Raw genomic sequence first — 16,225 nt, 5'->3', positions numbered from 1 at the left:
TGACTGCCTGCAAGTTCTTGTATTGTGAGATAGGGGGAAAAGTACTTCTTTCTCTGCCTTCTCTATTCTATGCATAATTTTGTAAACCTCCATCATGTTACCCCTCAATCATTGCTTCTCCAGGCTAAAGAGCCTAAACCTCTTTAACCTTTATTCATAGGGAAAGTGTTCCATTCTCTTAATCATTTTAGTTGCCCTTTTCTGCACTTTTTCCAATGCTATATCTTTTTTTGAAGTGCAGTGACCAGAACTGTACGCAATATTCTAAATGAGGTCATACCATAGATTTATACAGGAGCATTATAATGCTGGTTGTTTTCAATCCCCTTCCTAATAATTCCCAGCATCATCCACATTTTGGAACTAAAAATTCTGATGAACTATAGCTAGCTAAACTAAACTATCCAAATTTTACAATGTTGTTGCAATGATGTCTCATAAATGAACATAGATTCAGGTGGGTAGCCATGTTGGTTTGAAGCAGCAAACTGAGTCCAGGGGCACCTTTAAGACCAGCAAAGTTTAATTTAAAATGTAAGGGAAGCCATCTTGGATCAAGCCCAATGGCCCATCCAGTCCAACACTGTGTCACACAGGAGCATTATAATACTGGTTGTTTTCAATCCTCTTCCTAATAATTCCCAGCATAGCATTTACGTTTTTTATTGCAGTCGCACACTGAGTCAACATCTCTCTCCTGGTTGGTCTCTGCCACTTAAAACCCCATGAATACATATTAATAATTACGATTTTTACATCCAATGTGCATTACTTTGCACTTGCCTATGTTGAGCCTCATTTGCCACGTTGATGCCCTCTCGCCCAGACTTGACAAATCCTTCAGGAGTGCCTTACAATCCCCCCTGATTTTCATCAGCTTGAACAGTTTCGTGTCATCTGCAAATTTAGCCACTTCACTGCTTAATCTCAACTCCAAATAATTAATTAACAAGTTAAAAAGCACCAGACCTAATACTGAGCCCTGCAGTACCCTGCTGCTTACTGCCCTCCACTGTGGAAACTGCCCATTTCTATTCACTTCCTGTTTCCTGTTAATTAGCTAGTTTTTAATCCACAAGAGGACTTGTCTTCTTATCCCATGACTACTAAGTTTACTTAGGAGCCTTTGATGAGGAACTCGCCTGTTTGTTCTCTTGTTCCAGAGTAGGCCTGCTTATAGGAACCCTAAATAAATAGCTTGGGCCAAAACTCCAGCCCCACTGGAGATCACACTGACTGGGAGCTAACCAATAATGGAGGATGACTGAGTCAGCCTTTGCTTCTTGCTGAAAGGGAGCTGTTCAGATTACATCTTCTCAGGCTGCCTTTTACTTCAAATGCTAATTTAATTTAATATATTATTTTAGCCTTTCAAGGCTTGGATTAAAGGGGACTCTAGCTGAATAGCTTCAGCGGTTGCAGGACTCCTCTCCCCCAGAGAAAATAACTGGTTTGGAGGGTGGACTCTTCTATGGTATTATATTCAACTGAGGCCTGTACTGCTTAGCAACAACCTATGGCTAGCAGCTTCCACAGTGGCCCAATCCTCATTTGTCCTGCGGCAAGGAGGCTGAGGGGAGGAAAGAGGAAGGGAATGACAGGAAAGAGGCAGCTGCCATGACCTTAGAGGAAATGCTTTGCAAGGCCACATTAGAGTGGCAGCCCTTTCTGAGGCCGGTTGATGGAGAGGACACAGAGAAACTTTGGAGATGTACCTTTTAGAAGATGTTAACCCTCAAATTACTACATGTGTTGTGAAAATATTAACAGAAGCTTACAAAATTACCGTATTTTTTGCACCATAAGACACACTCCCCCCCAAAAAAAAGTGTGGGGGGGGAAGTGTGTGTGTCTTATGGAGCGAATGTACCGGTACCTACCTTCTGGGGGGGGGCGATCCGCTGCCTCCGATCCCGGCGCTTCCTCCGTGCCTGCCTGCCTGGCTCTAGCTCTGACGCTTACAGCAAGCGCCAGGATCGCTCCCTCTGCCCTCCGATCCTGGCGCTTGCTGTAAGCATCAGAGCTGAAGCCAGGCAGGCAGGCACGGAGGAAGCACCCACCCCCTCCGCAAACCCAGCGCTTTGTGAGCGCCGGCTGTGGAGAGGGCAGCGTGCTTCCTCCCTGCCTGTCTGCCTGGCTTCAGCTCTGACGCTCACAGCAAGCGCCAGGATCGCTCCCTCTGCCCTCCGATCCCGGCGCTTGCTGTAAGCATCAGAGCTGAAGCCAGGCAGGCAGGCACGGAGGAAGCACCCGCCCCCTCCGCAAACCCAGCGCTTTGCGAGCGCCGGCTGTGGAGAGGGCAGCGTGCTTCTTCCCTGCCTGCCTGCCTGGCTTCAGCTCTGACGCTTACAGCAAGCGCCAGGATCGCTCCCTCTGCCCTCCGATCCCGGCACTTGCTGTAAGCGTCAGAGCTGAAGCCAGGCAGAAAGGCACGGAGGAAGCACGCTGCCCCCTCCACAGCTGACACTCGCAAAGCGCTGGGTTTGCGGAGGGGGCGAGTGCTTCTTCCCTGCCTGCCTGCCTGGCTTCAGCTCTGACGCTTACAGCAAGCGCCAGGATCGCTCCCTCTGCCCTCCGATCCCGGCACTTGCTGTAAGCGTCAGAGCTGAAGCCAGGCAGAAAGGCACGGAGGAAGCACGCTGCCCCCTCCACAGCTGACACTCGCAAAGCGCTGGGTTTGCGGAGGGGCGAGTGCTCTGATGCTCGGAGATCGGAGGGCAGAGGGAGCGATCCTGGCGCTTGCTGTAAGCGTCAGAGCTGGAGCCAGGCAGGCAGGCATGGAGGAAGCGCCGGGATCATAGGCAGCGGATCGCCCCCCAGGAGGAAGGTGCGTCCTATCGTCCGGATTGCCTTATGGTGCGAAAAATACGGTAATCATTGAGCTTTTATTCATTCTTATTATTGGCTATTAAATTAACTGATTGTTTTATGCTCCTGTTTTTTCTCATTTATCATGCCTCTGTATCTATTTCTGGTTATAAATTACTACTATTTTTATGCTAATAAAGGTACGAAATTGAAATTGAAACTCTGGAGATGGGTCTGTCTCTGAGGTAAAATTGTTTTGGTGGTTTGTTCAGTGTTCCTGGGCCTGCAGTAGGCAGGACTAGGGAGTCAGCCAATGGAAACTGACACATGATAGGTCAATGGTTTGTTGAGTGCTCCATTTGGCCACCACCATTAGGGAATTATTATCTATGATGCCTGGAAGATATTATGATGTTCACTCTTGTAAAGCTATGATATTATTTAAGGAATAGAACTGGCAATGGGTTGGATCCAGTAAAAAAGGTCACAGAAAGTGTTGGCAAGGGGAGAAGAGGCAATTTTACTTGATTTCCTCTAGTCTCTGTAGCTCACAATCCTGTGGTGCATTTTGCTTGTAAGGCTCTCCTGATCACTAGAGAGGAGTGTGGAGACAAATGACAAGCTGTTTGGGGACACGGAAGATGGAGAAAGATCCACTTTGCCAAGACCTTTCCTAAACTCTTCCAGTGGGCCTAACCTTTCTTCTGCTAATAATGGCCTCTGTTCATTTTTACCTTCACAGTTCAATCCAGATGAATCTAGAGAGAAACCTCTCTGACATTCACAGGTGAAACTTCCAGGAGTATTCTGGCAGATTCCTTTTGACCCGCAAAGCAAAGGCTGTGATCCACATTCATTGTTGTCTAGAAAAAGGTGTATCATTTTTGTACGAAGACAGGATATGGAAATTAACAAATACACAAAGGCATATTAAAATATTATATTTGAAAACTTATAACATCTAGAACTCTATGGAAAACTCATGTCTTTGGACATTTTAATTTCTTGATATGAATCTGAAATGTAGTGGAATAGGGGTTTTTGAGTACAATCAGGGCTTTTTTGTAGAAAAAGCCCAGCAGGAACTCATTTGCATATCAGGCCACACACCTGGATGCCAAGCCAGCTGGAACTGCATTCCTGCTCAAAAAAAGACCTGAGTACAATATATTGTGGGAAGCTGGGGGCCTGTCTCACCTGTGGGACCCATCTGCAGTCCTGTGTGGGCTGGGGGAGCCAATGGGGTTCTGGGAACCACTGCTGGCCACATCCAACAAAGAGGGATGGATTGTGAGGGCAGCCAGTGGGCTGGGTGGTCACGAGGGTGAGAAAATAAAGCTCAACCCCTCCCAGGATGGCCTATGATGGGGCCTGAACTGGGGCCATGGGGACAGGGGAGGGTTCAATGAGAGAAAATTGTGCTGCACTGCCTGGCTGACTCACCTGGCTGTGTGTGAGCATTTGCCCTTCCACCTCGTCCTGTTAATGTTTTACAGGAAGAATGAATGCAGGGGTTTCTCGGCTGTCATTGCTTGGAGGGAGGGTATCAGGATTGGGGGATGTGCAGGTTTGGTTCCTGTTCAGGTGGATTTTGTCTCAGTTATCTGGCACAACCTTGGCCAGTATCAGCTTGGAGCCAGATCCGTTTTAATCAAGCCAGCCTGTGTGCTTGTTTTCCCTGTGTGTGGGGATCCCCTTTAAGGGATCTTGAGGAGAGTGCTTTCAAGGGGTTTGCCCATAATGCAGGCTGCCAATGGATTGCCCTCATGCTAAAGTGGCAGGGTAAACCACTTAGTGGTGATTGTCCTTGTGGACTCTGACATCCTGTCATACCATAGTTCTTCCCTCACCCAAGCAGCTGGGCTGGTGGTGGGACAGGGAACAATGACTGGTAGATGGATCAGTCGATGCCAGGATCCAGTTGTCCTGTGCTGCACCAAGGCTTCTTACAGCTGTGTCTAATAAAAGCTGTGGCTATTTTATTCCAAAGTTGAGAGTGATTGTGTTATTGGGGGGTGTCATAGGAGGAATCCTTTGCTGCCCTCTCTCCTACCCTAGGCACTGGGGCTGTAAACATTAGCTAGCTTGGATAGTGCTAGTTCAATATACCAATTGGGAAGGAGGAAAGGTGGCATGCTTTTTGAAAACATGCCACAGAATTTGCTCGACATGAAAACAATTTAAATTGGCTATGTAGGCTAGAGTCCCAAGAAGGCTAGAATTATCTGATATATCAATGTAAAATTACTCTTCTGTTTTGGATCAACTGAATTTTTAAATATGATTTTAATAATACTTTGCCCCTTTGTTGCCATATGGTTACATTTACAACATAATATAGAACACATAAATGCTCACTAAGAAAATGCTTACAGGAAAAGCTTTGATTTCTTCTAGCATTTTTCTTTGTCTCGATTATATACATTTCCTCCTGGAAGTCCTGAGCCAGTAGTACAATAATGACAATTGCATGAACATGTAGCAGAAAAGAGTTTTTAAAATGCAAAGTAGATATTGTTCAAATACCTTTTTCTTTTTAAATGAAAGAAAATTCATTGTTTCAGTTGGTCTTACCAATACAAGCTGTATGATGTTGTGTGAAACCTAGTGGGCATTTACATGTGAAACCCCCAAGGGTATTTGCACAAAGGAATTGGCAGTTATGTTGTTTAGTTTGACATTCATCAAGATCTAAAAGTGAAAAGAAGCAATATTTGTTTCTGTAATATGATCAAGACAAGTTACTTTTATTTCAGCAGAGCAGCCTAAACATCCTCTCCTACATAACAATCCAATATTTTTTGCTTAAACTGCACAACTAGAAGAATTTAAGCACAGCCCTTTGAGAAATACATCAGAATTGGCTGGCTCTGTCCAGCTTTTCAAGTGTTACCCATAGTTCCTAAGAAACACTGCTTGCTCGTTTCCTGCCTGCAGTTGAGCTCTTTCAAGCCCTCACACAGCTTGTCTGCATGAAAGTCTACTGCTGGTGGCCAACGGAAGGACTGACACAACACAATAACATGTGTTCTAGCAAAGCACTAACAAAGAGTAATTGAAATGTATCCTGGGGGAACTGTGCTGAATCATTAGAAAGTATCAAATATAATGAGAGTGAAAATCGCTACATTGCACAATCTTGGCACCCAGCAGAGAGAAACTTGAATAGATAAAGAATGTCGAATATGCTCCCACATAATGTTAAGATCTAATTCTGCCTTATTATGATGAAACAAAATTCCCATTATGGAATTTCTAGTTTCTGCAGACCTTTTGATTAAGAAACAGAATTTTCAGAAGCTAATGGCTAGGATCCTATGGTCAGGGCCAGCCATAGGCTATCTGGCGCTCTAGACAAGGCTAACTTCTGGTGCCCTTCCCCCCTGCCCCCTACTGATAACCAATTTTTGAAAACAGATGAATTGTCACCATGACTTCCAGGTGCTCTTATGATGAAAGAGGCAGCTTCCAATAGAACTCTGTGTAACCAGCCCCCCTTCCATTAAAAATACCTAAGTGGGCAAAAGATGGGAAAAGCCAAAGGGATTCCATTGCTAAGGCTTAAAAACACCTGTATAACTGTACTTAAAGTGAAATTATGATTTGAAAATTGCTGTACAATTATGAAGCATTTTCATGATTTCATCACCTGGCATCTGAAAAAGTAAGTGAACTATTCCACTTGCTAAATTCTTAATTTAAAACCATTTTTTTTCATTGCACTGGAATTAATCCCATTATCAAGGTAAAATACCTTGATGAAAGGCACCCTGAGCCCTGCTCAGATTCTCACTCTGCCATGAAGTTTACTGGCTGACCTTAGATCAGTCACTGTCTCATACTAAAGTAATTTACAGTGTTGTTTTGAGGATAAACTGGAGGAGAGAAGAGCCATGTAATTCACCTTGAGCACCTTGGAGGAAGGGTGCAATACAAATGTACTAAATGTAAATCTATTTAAGCAAACATTTACTAATTTGCTGCCTTGGCTCAGATTTACTTTCCCAAATAAAGTCTCTATGATGCTTAGATCTTGAACAGAGAACACTATCAATTTCCCAATGATCACAAGATACAGTAAATGCTGCTCACTTCTGATTAATCCAAGTCAGCCTGAATCATTTGAATCAAAACACCTTCCCTGTGGGTTGCCAGGTCTAACTCAGAAAATATCTGGGGACTTTGGGGGTGGAGCCCATTCCCTAAAATAAAAAAAAAATTCCCATTCCCTAAAATAAATAAAAATACAGCAGGGAAGTTCCCCTGAATACAATCTCTCTCTCTCTCACACACACACACACACAGCAACCAAAATAAAGATTTTGCAAGCCTACACATTTGTGATCTCACTGAGGCAATTTACTCACAGGGATTGGTGAATGTAACCATCTGTTATTTCCACCAACTTCTCAAGACTAACAGGAAAATGGAGAGCAGCCTAGGGGGGTGGAGTTTTACTCCAAACAAATGCTATTTTCCCTTTCTCACACATGCTTCACAGAGCCACGCCACTCTGCCTGCTCGCCCAGCCCATACAGCTATACTCAGTGAGATTTAAAGGCACAAACACACCTTCCAAAACAACAAGCAGTTCCCAAATGTCTTCTAAGCCTTTCAAGGTAGAAAGGCACATGGTGGCTGTTGTGGTGAGGGTTCTCCCTACCCCAAAGACAGAGACAAGCAGAGTCAAAGTGAAAGCGAGTTTTTTCAACCCCATGGGCTTTTGCAAGCCAACAGATTTGTCCGATTTCCCTGGGCTATTGCAAGGCAACAGACACTATCATCTTCTTAGGCTTTTGCAAGGCAAGAGAGAGTCTTTCCTTCTCCCCAACCCAAAGACAGACAAGCAGAGTCAAGGTGCAAGCGGGTTTTTTTCAACTCCCTGGGCTTTTGCAAGGTAAGGCAACAGACACTCTGATCTCCTTGGGAGTGTTCTCTGCCTCCCCACATGCCCTCTGCTTCCCCACTGCCAATTTGGTGTGCCCCATAGGCCCATGTCCTAGACAAACACCTAATTTGCCTAGTGGCAGGGCTGGCCCTGCCTATGGTGCCTTTCCATCAGCACAGAAGCGCCTCCAGTGCAATGGTTTTTCTGGCTGCAGAAGAGGAAGGGTGATTTTTCCAAATTCTCTCTCTGCTGCATACCCCCAATTTGCCCTCCATGTTGTTCCTGTGAATCTGCTGCACCAAAAGAGCATGACTTCGGAGGACAAAGAAGGATATAGGGAGGTGGAGAAAGTGTCTTTCTTTGCTATGCTTAGGATCTAAGTTGGTGTCCAATTTAGGATGATGTGAAGTCATGAATGGACTATGTTCTGTTCTCTTGGCTTTTTTGCATAATATTTTTGTTCTGAACTATGCAAATTTGACAGATGTCAAGTAGCTCGTCTTACAATGGAAGTGTCACCACTGCCATATAGTGTATAAATAGGACTGTTTTCTCTGTTTTCCCATGTTAACGTAATGTGGAAGTGGTATACTAAGTTGAATACTATGAGAAATGAATGAGTAGAAACAATCCTACAACTCACACAGTTCCTTACCTCTACAGGTCTTTCCGTCCTCCTGGAGGATGTAGCCACGAGGGCATGAACACTGATAGCTTCCATCACTGTTTTTGCAGACAAAGTTGCATGGTTTGGGAGATTGGGAGCATTCATCAAGATCTAATTAGGATAATGACCAATTAGTATTTAAGTGTACTAAAAGGAAAAACCTGTAAACAACCCTATCTGAAGAGATTAATAACTGTAAGAAATCTAATTTTTTCACAGGGAAATTATTGAGGGGGTGAATTCAAATGTGGTGCAGTCGGGGAACCTCTTCTAGTTTTCTCTAGAAAAAACAATCTATAGTATTTTCAGGTTAAGATATGCTAATTATTTTCCTTCATTTGCACTTTATTTACTTTGTTTATATTCTCCCTTGTCCCCCAAGTAGGACCCAAAGCAGTTTCTTCCTTCCTCCACCTATCCTCACAAAAACTATGTGAGGTAGGTAAAGGTGAGTGTGTCACTTGTTGTGGCCTATATGCTAGTCTTGAATTTATGGTATTGCATAGGCCCATTAATCTCTGTGCTACCCAGCCCCCACCCACAAGTCAATTTGTTTAGCTTGGGTACCAAACCCAAGATTTCTTTTAACCCATTCAAATAGTTCAGAGAACACAGGAGAAGTGGTGATGGTTTATCTGCAACAGGAGCAGAGGGGATAGCCTTGGGACAGCTGGGGGAAGGCAGAAAGTGTGGTTTAGGATTTACAGCCTCCCAGGCCTTGTGCAATTCCCAGCACTGGGGTGCAGGTTGGAGAAGTTGATCTCAGGGATATCTTCTTTCCCAACCAAAGACTGAGAAGGGGAAATCTGGACTGTGTCAATAATAACTGAAATTTCAACTTTTTCTTAGGTGCAGTGTGTGTGTGTCTGTTAAAGTGATAGTAGCAGCACTCTTTCACTTCATTCAAACTACAAGAATAATCTGTTGTTTCCCAGTCAAAAGGATGAAACTGGCGCTCTTTGTCCAGACTGATGAGGGAGGCAGCTTAACAGTGGGGACTGAGCCCAAGGACCATTCCTCACTACCCTTTCTCCATGTCCAATTCTCAGCTTCCAGTCAGAGTGAAGGATGAGGAAGAGGAGAGAGAAAAAAAATTAAAAATCAGCCCCTACAGAAAGAAATGCCATGTTCTCTGTAGCTGTGCAAACTTCCATAATCCCCAACAAAACAGCCCTACATTATTTACAGATCTAAAGGCAAAGTCAGTTCAAGAAGAAGGGATCTGCTCTCTGTATTGAGGTCAAAAGTGGTCCCCATCATCCATTTAGAAAGAAATACTCTAAAGACTGGCCTTTGTAAATGTTTGAAGGAATTCAAAAGCAGTGAATGCAGATTTTGTATTACAAGGCTTTAATTTGCACATTTAGTGGGGAAACGTGGGAAGTTAGAGGACAGATTTCATTTAAAAAGTGTGAAACATAATAAGGTAGTAATACTTACCTATACAAGATGTACTACTAATGTCAGTGGTGTAACCAACTTTACAAAAGCATCTGAAAGAACCCATAGTATTTATGCACTGTCCATGTGTACACAGGCTTGGCATGACTTTACATTCATCAATATCTGTGGAAAACAAAACACATACGAAAATATTTTTTTCCTTTTAGTTAACAATTCATGCTAATTTTTTGAAATGTAAATAAAACCAATATTTACCTTTTTTGGACTATTTGATCTTTTAAAGAAGTTCTGAGAATTTATTTCTGCTACAACCACCAACTACATAGAGCAAATACCAACTACTTCTTGCCAAGCATGACAAAACATATTGGGGCCTAATAACAAAGAGTGGCTCAGACGTCCTGCGAAACCATGACTAAGTACAACCAGTTGATCATCTGAATATGGGGCATCCATTAACTATTCAGCTAGTATATTAATCAATTAGTTTTAACTATGCTTTTGTGTGATGTAGGAATGCTGTTATCTTGGCTTAATTCTGACTTATTCTCTAGAGTTGTTTCATACATTTGAAATTTACAGGAATACCTGGCCAGAATTAGACTCCCCACCAGCTGAGGAACCAACAGCAGTTGCAGGTGGGAACCCCTTTGCCTCCTTTGGAAAAGGAAAGAGATCGGGTTCGGGTGACATATAGCATCAAGGTGTTGATGCATGGGAGCAGAACTGACAAGGATTTAAGGAAGGTTCCACCCCACTCTTCCTCTTTCACAGCATGCTAGGCAAGAGGCAGGATAGGGACAGCTCTGGCGATGTTGGTGAGGACTGGGCTGCAGCCCACCCAGTTTCTGGCATGGTGGCAGTGGCAGCCTCCTCAGTGGTCATGGAACAAGTCAGGAGTAATTAGGGCCTGTTTTAACCCCAGTGTTGGGGGTCTTTGGCATAAGGGGGCTGGTGTGGTAGTGGAGAGCAAGGCTGATGCGGGCCTGCTTAGGTGAGCAGTATGGCTGCATCTTGGTGGCTCCTTGGTTGTGGAGTGGAGCATTAGGGCCCATTTTCTCCCCACAAGGGGGGGGGGAGGAGTTGGCATGAGGGGAAGATGAAACCAGATGATCATAGACAGGGACTGAGTCTGCAAGCAGGCAGTGCCGAACTTGGGGTACCTGAAGTGTTAGGAAGATCTGGGAAGGATTAGTGATAAAACCACACAGTCTTTAGGCAGTTGAGCAGACTGTCCTGGAGGAGTAATCCCCTTTTTCTCCCTCCCCCTCCCTCATTCCTAAAGGCAGGAGAGACTCACAGTCCTTTTCATGGCTTGATGGGCCATGAATGTTTCTGCTAGATTGATACCTGGCATGGCTGCCCTTCTGTCAAGTGGAGAGTTGGGAACCAAATGCCTGGGGGAAAACTGTTCCTCTGTTCATGCAAAGAGTGCCTTTTCATGCTGGCAAAAGTCAAGCGGAGGGGCCTGAGTATGCACTCATATTTCCCAGATATCCTGCCTCTGGCCAGGGAGGTTCTTTCACAAGGTATGCATTATATGTTTACTTTTATATTCCACAGCAGTTTTTCAATAGACTTGGGAGGGGAGTTATCATGCCACAGTCATGAAAAAGTTAAAGCTGAAGTTGAACCAATATCCTGAAAAGACTATGCCATTTAGTGCATACACCTGGATGTGGAACTTCAGAAACAAAGAGGACAAGATGGAGTGGATGGGCTAGAAAGAAGAGTTAGTTAGACTGGTATTCTTTTTAAAACTTTGTTTTGTAAAGCATTTCCCCTAATTTTGTAGAAGAAATGCGTACAACAGCAGATAAAAAAGGATTCAAACTGTGTGCCTTCCAGTAAGTGTAAAATAATAGGGTTGCCATGTCTGCAGGGAGGGGGTAGGTATTTGTGGGTTTCCTGCATTGTGCAGGGGGTTGAGCTAGATGACCCTGGAGGTCCCTTCTAACTCTATGGGCGTTTTCGCACTGACCTTAATCGGCAGCGACGCCCCTCTTCACCACGCAGGATCTGCGCAGATTTCGCACCAATTGCTGCGGAGCACCCGGAAGAGCCGCAAAGTCCCGCGGCTTTTGCGGCGCAAATGGAAACTGCCAAAAACCAGTTTCCATTTGTGCCACAAAAGCCGCGGGACTTTGCGGCTCTTCCGGGTGCTCCACGGCAATTGGTGTGAAATCCGCGCAGATCCTGCGCGGTGAAGAGGGGCGTCGCTGCCGATTAAGGTCAGTGCGAAAACGCCCTATGATTTTTCACTGGCCACCAGAGTGGGGGCAGATGATGGATGGGTAGGGCAGCCATATTGAGGTTGGGAGATTCCTGGAGATCTGGGGATAAAGTCTGGGTGGCAGAGTTTCCAGTCTAGGAGATTCCTGGAGTTTTGGGGTGAAGCCTGGAAGGGGGACAGTTTTGGGAGTTGATTCAGTGGGAACGCAGTAACAAAGAAGTAACCCTCCACAGCTGCCTTGTGCTGCAGGGGAACTTAATTTAATTGTCTACAGATGAACTATAATTCTGAGAGATTTCTAGGTCCCTCCAAGGGAACTGAATTTAGTGGTGAAGCATGTCCATTCTGAATAATGGTAGACTACATATGGTTTTATATCTTAAAAAGTGAAAGTAGAGGTAGACATTTTCACTATTTCACCCAATCATGGCAACAATTATTAAAATACTATTTCTGGTGTTACAGCTGCACCATACTAGTAATTTACCTTCTGTCTTCCAGTATTAGTTCTCTGGCATAAAAGTTGTTTTGGGAAATTGGTGGCAAAGCTGCACTGTTCATAAACACTGAATTTCAATTCTTTTGAGAACCCACAAAAAGCCTGGCTTGCAAAATTACTGAGGAGGGGTGGGAGCGGGTAGCTCTTTCCAAAAAGTTGCCTGGGCAGGGGTTTAATGAGTTTGGGACTTGTAGGGTTTAACAGCCTACAAGCCTGGCTGCTTGCTCCCGTTCAGCAGCAGGCCCCCCCCATGACAGCCAGTACGTCACAGGAGTTAGCGCTTCAGAACGGAGTCTGCCAGATCCAGGTTCTTGCTGTAGGATTTTGGTCCAGTCAGACTTTCAGCCTAATCTACCTCACAAAATTGTTGTACAGATCAAAAGGGGAGAGGAGAATGATGTAAGGTGCTTTGTCCCCCTGTGGAAAAAGACTGAACTTTTCCTAGGTAGAAAATACAGGGAGGGGGGAGGAGATGGAAAGCTGAAGTCAGAGGGGGAGATAAAGGTAGGTTGATGTTTGTCTGGGAAGGAGATAGGGTTGCCAACTCGTGATTGGGAAATTCCTAGAGATTTGTGGGGTGGAGCCTGGAAAGGGTGGGTTTTGAGGAGGGGAGGGACCTCAGACTACAATGCCATAGAAGCTACCCTCCAAACCAGCCATTTCCTCCTGGGGAACCATTGTTGTCAATCTCCAGTTGAGGGCTGGAGATCATTCAGAATTACAACTGCTCTCCAGACAGTAGACATCAGCTTCTCTGGAGAAAATAGCTGTGTCATTGCCAAGCATATGGCTTATACTCAGTATTAAATGTTAAAGTTGATTTTTTTCTGTAGAATGCTTTCCCATGTAATTGCATATCAAAGCCAAAGAACCATCAAGCCCGCTAACCTCCCTTTTCTCTCTCTCACCTTTGAGTAGCAAATGTAGGAATGTAATGCTTTGATAAAGGGCGCCTCCCGGAAAGTTTCCACACCGTAGCCATTGAATGTATGCCTGGGATCCGGGAAGTTTTAACTACAGAGATAGCTATGTGTAGATATGCAGCAATTATGTCTTTGAACTATCATTCCCAAAGCGCTTTGATGGAACCCTTAAAGCTTTATGCCTTGCAATACTTTGTATCACTTTCAAGGTGCTCCACTGATGAGCAACAATGGATTATCAATAAACTAAGACTTTGTTTTAAACAATCACTTGGTTATCTGAAATTTCCATGCTTGACAGTCATTATACCCTGCTGAGGTTGCTTCCCTCCTGTTTTGGTCCTTGCTGTAGAGAAAGACTGTAGGTAGAGGCTGCAGGGAGTGGGGAGGAGATGGAAAGCTGATTAATTCCCCTATAGAAAATGGTCACCTTGAGAAGCAAACCAGATCACGCTACAAACTCACATTGATGCTAAACGGTGCAATGCTGAATATGACTGTAAATGGCAGCAACAATGCACTGCAAACAAAAGGAATGCTGAGCTTCAGTGTCTGTGTGACCATTGTCATGCCCCTGCACTCTCCATAATTATTTTTCCTTATCTCCATTCTGGGCCTCTTTCAAGTCTTTGAGCCACCACAGCACCATGATGCCACAGCAAACTGATGTTGAGTGCCCAAGATTGGGACACTTGCCCAAAGCCTCTTTCTAGAGCCTGTTGTATTTATTCTCACAGTGGGTCTTATTCCTAGTAAAACATAAAAGTTTTTTTATTTACTTCTTCTGCTTGAAGGAACATTGCCAGATTTTGTGGGCATGTAATAAATGCTCAGAATAAAAGATCATTCAGCAAAGAATGGGAAAAAAACTCAGTTCTGCCCAGGGCATTTTTTGTAGAAATGCCCAGCAGGAACTTATTTGCATATTGGGTCAGACCCCCTGACACCAAGCTAGCTGGAACTGCTTTCCTGTGCATTCCTGCTTTAAAAAAGCCCTGGTTCTGCCAAACAATACCTCTTCCATCAGTGGTGTACCCTGGGCCATGAGGACAAAGTTTCTTGTAGTGAGTAGTTCCAGGAAGTGGGCAAAGCTCACACTGATGGCCCCAGCCTCTTCCTCCATCGCAGCAACACTCTGACTTGGTGACAAGGTTACGGCTACTAGATGCCATTTGACACATTGTCTGTAAGACTTCAGAAAAGCAGAAGCCTTGGCGGTTATCTGTCAAGGAATAGAGGTTAAGGTGTAAAATTAGTACCATCAGCTCTTATTCTTATGCATCAACATCAGGGGTCATTTTGTAGAAAAAGAGGTGCCGGAACTCATTAGCATCTCATTTGCATATGCATCACCAGAAGGTGTACTAAATTTTATCAACTCAGCATCTTCCTTAAAAATACTTCTTGAATTATAATTGTCATAATAAAACCCATCATACTTTTAAAATTACTTTCTCCTATGTGGCCACAGTGGCATGATGAAGATTTCCATCTGTCTGCTTTCTATGTTTTGATTATGTTAAGTCTGGGGACTAAAGATTACCTGTGGACTATTGTGGGTGTTCCAGCCTGGCTCATTGGAGCCATACTGACCGAGCTTGGGGAACTGGGAACAATTGGCAGCAGGATCCAAATACCTGCTGCCTGGGACCAATCATAGGGACCCGGCCGATTTGAATGACCCAATACCGTGCTTGCGTGAAAACCAAGAGTTGTATATAGTTCAGACCCTGTTGGCCATTTCCCAATCTTGCAGTGCAGCCACCTACCATCCTATACTCAATAAAGAGCTTGTTATCGATTCAGCCTCGCCTTGTCAATGCATAGAACCCACTATATTATAGATTATTTTCCCATTTTTGTGGGAAAAAAATATTAGAAAGTTTGTCAAATCTTAGACATCAGCAAAATTCTCATAAGGGGTTTGAACAATGGAGCCCAGAAGCAAGTATTTGGGGAGGGGAGTGAGAAAGAAAGAGCACAATAAAATTTAGCAGTTCCAGAACTTTGCTCCTGTGAGCTCCTGCCCAAAATGAGGCCTGATCAACATAGTAATTAAACAGAATTCTAGAAGGACCTCTGCCATGATGGTGGTTAGAAATGGTAGAAGGTGGCAGAATGAGGGCGGTTGCTTTTTCAAAGAAAGCTTTTGGGCATCGTGTGGTCCTAAATTCTCTCAATGATGTGGATGGCAAACACTGAGGTTAAATTTCCTTACTTTTATGGATTTAAATATGTTTCTGCAGTGTTAAAGTACAATAGATTACAATGAGTAAAGTTGTAAGTATAACATAAAAATAATAAAGTAAAATGTTAAATAAGAACATTCTCATCAACCCAACTAATCCTCTGAGTAAACTATGGGCATGATAACCCATATTTGAATGTAGCATCTGAGAGTGCTCAAAGAATACCCTTTATATTTTCTTTGTTTACCTTGCTACAATTACACATAAACAACTGTCTTTCATGAACAAATACAAAAGCATGGATAAAGAAACAGACCATCGTTCATGATTAACTATCTTATCTATTATATTATAGATCTATAATAGATCTATCCATGGATCTTTAGCCAATATTGTCTTGCTTTGCTGAATGTCCACCATATGCTAAAATGTTACATCTGTGCTTTGCAATTCCAACATTTTCAATTATAACTCTTACTAATGTTTGCAGTTTTTTGAGGTGTAATGAAACATCTAAAAACATTTTATACCATTTCCCCTTTTACATTTGGGACTCAGTAAACTTAATTTCTTTAGTCCATAAGTTTTCCCACTGGCTCATAGATAATTTCTCC

The 16,225-nt window shown here is 43.8% G+C and overlaps 1 protein-coding gene across 1 annotated transcript in view; it reads right to left on the bottom strand.

The window, feature by feature from the left end:
• The window catches only part of FBN2 (fibrillin 2), a 363,281-nt gene that overhangs the window by 11,692 nt on the left and 335,364 nt on the right, over positions 1–16,225 (bottom strand). The window contains exons 57-61 of the mRNA XM_060263402.1: positions 14,438–14,644; positions 9,804–9,929; positions 8,352–8,474; positions 5,383–5,499; positions 3,543–3,671 (exon numbers count right to left, since the gene is read on the bottom strand). Of these exons, the coding sequence (XP_060119385.1) occupies positions 3,543–3,671; positions 5,383–5,499; positions 8,352–8,474; positions 9,804–9,929; positions 14,438–14,644 (702 nt within the window). The remainder of the gene's footprint in view (positions 1–3,542; positions 3,672–5,382; positions 5,500–8,351; positions 8,475–9,803; positions 9,930–14,437; positions 14,645–16,225) is intronic.

The sequence above is a fragment of the Heteronotia binoei genome, unplaced genomic scaffold (assembly GCF_032191835.1).
Source record: "Heteronotia binoei isolate CCM8104 ecotype False Entrance Well unplaced genomic scaffold, APGP_CSIRO_Hbin_v1 ptg000055l___fragment_3, whole genome shotgun sequence".
NCBI classification, from domain to species: domain Eukaryota; kingdom Metazoa; phylum Chordata; class Lepidosauria; order Squamata; family Gekkonidae; genus Heteronotia; species Heteronotia binoei.
This window is presented reverse-complemented; position numbering and strand designations above follow the sequence as displayed.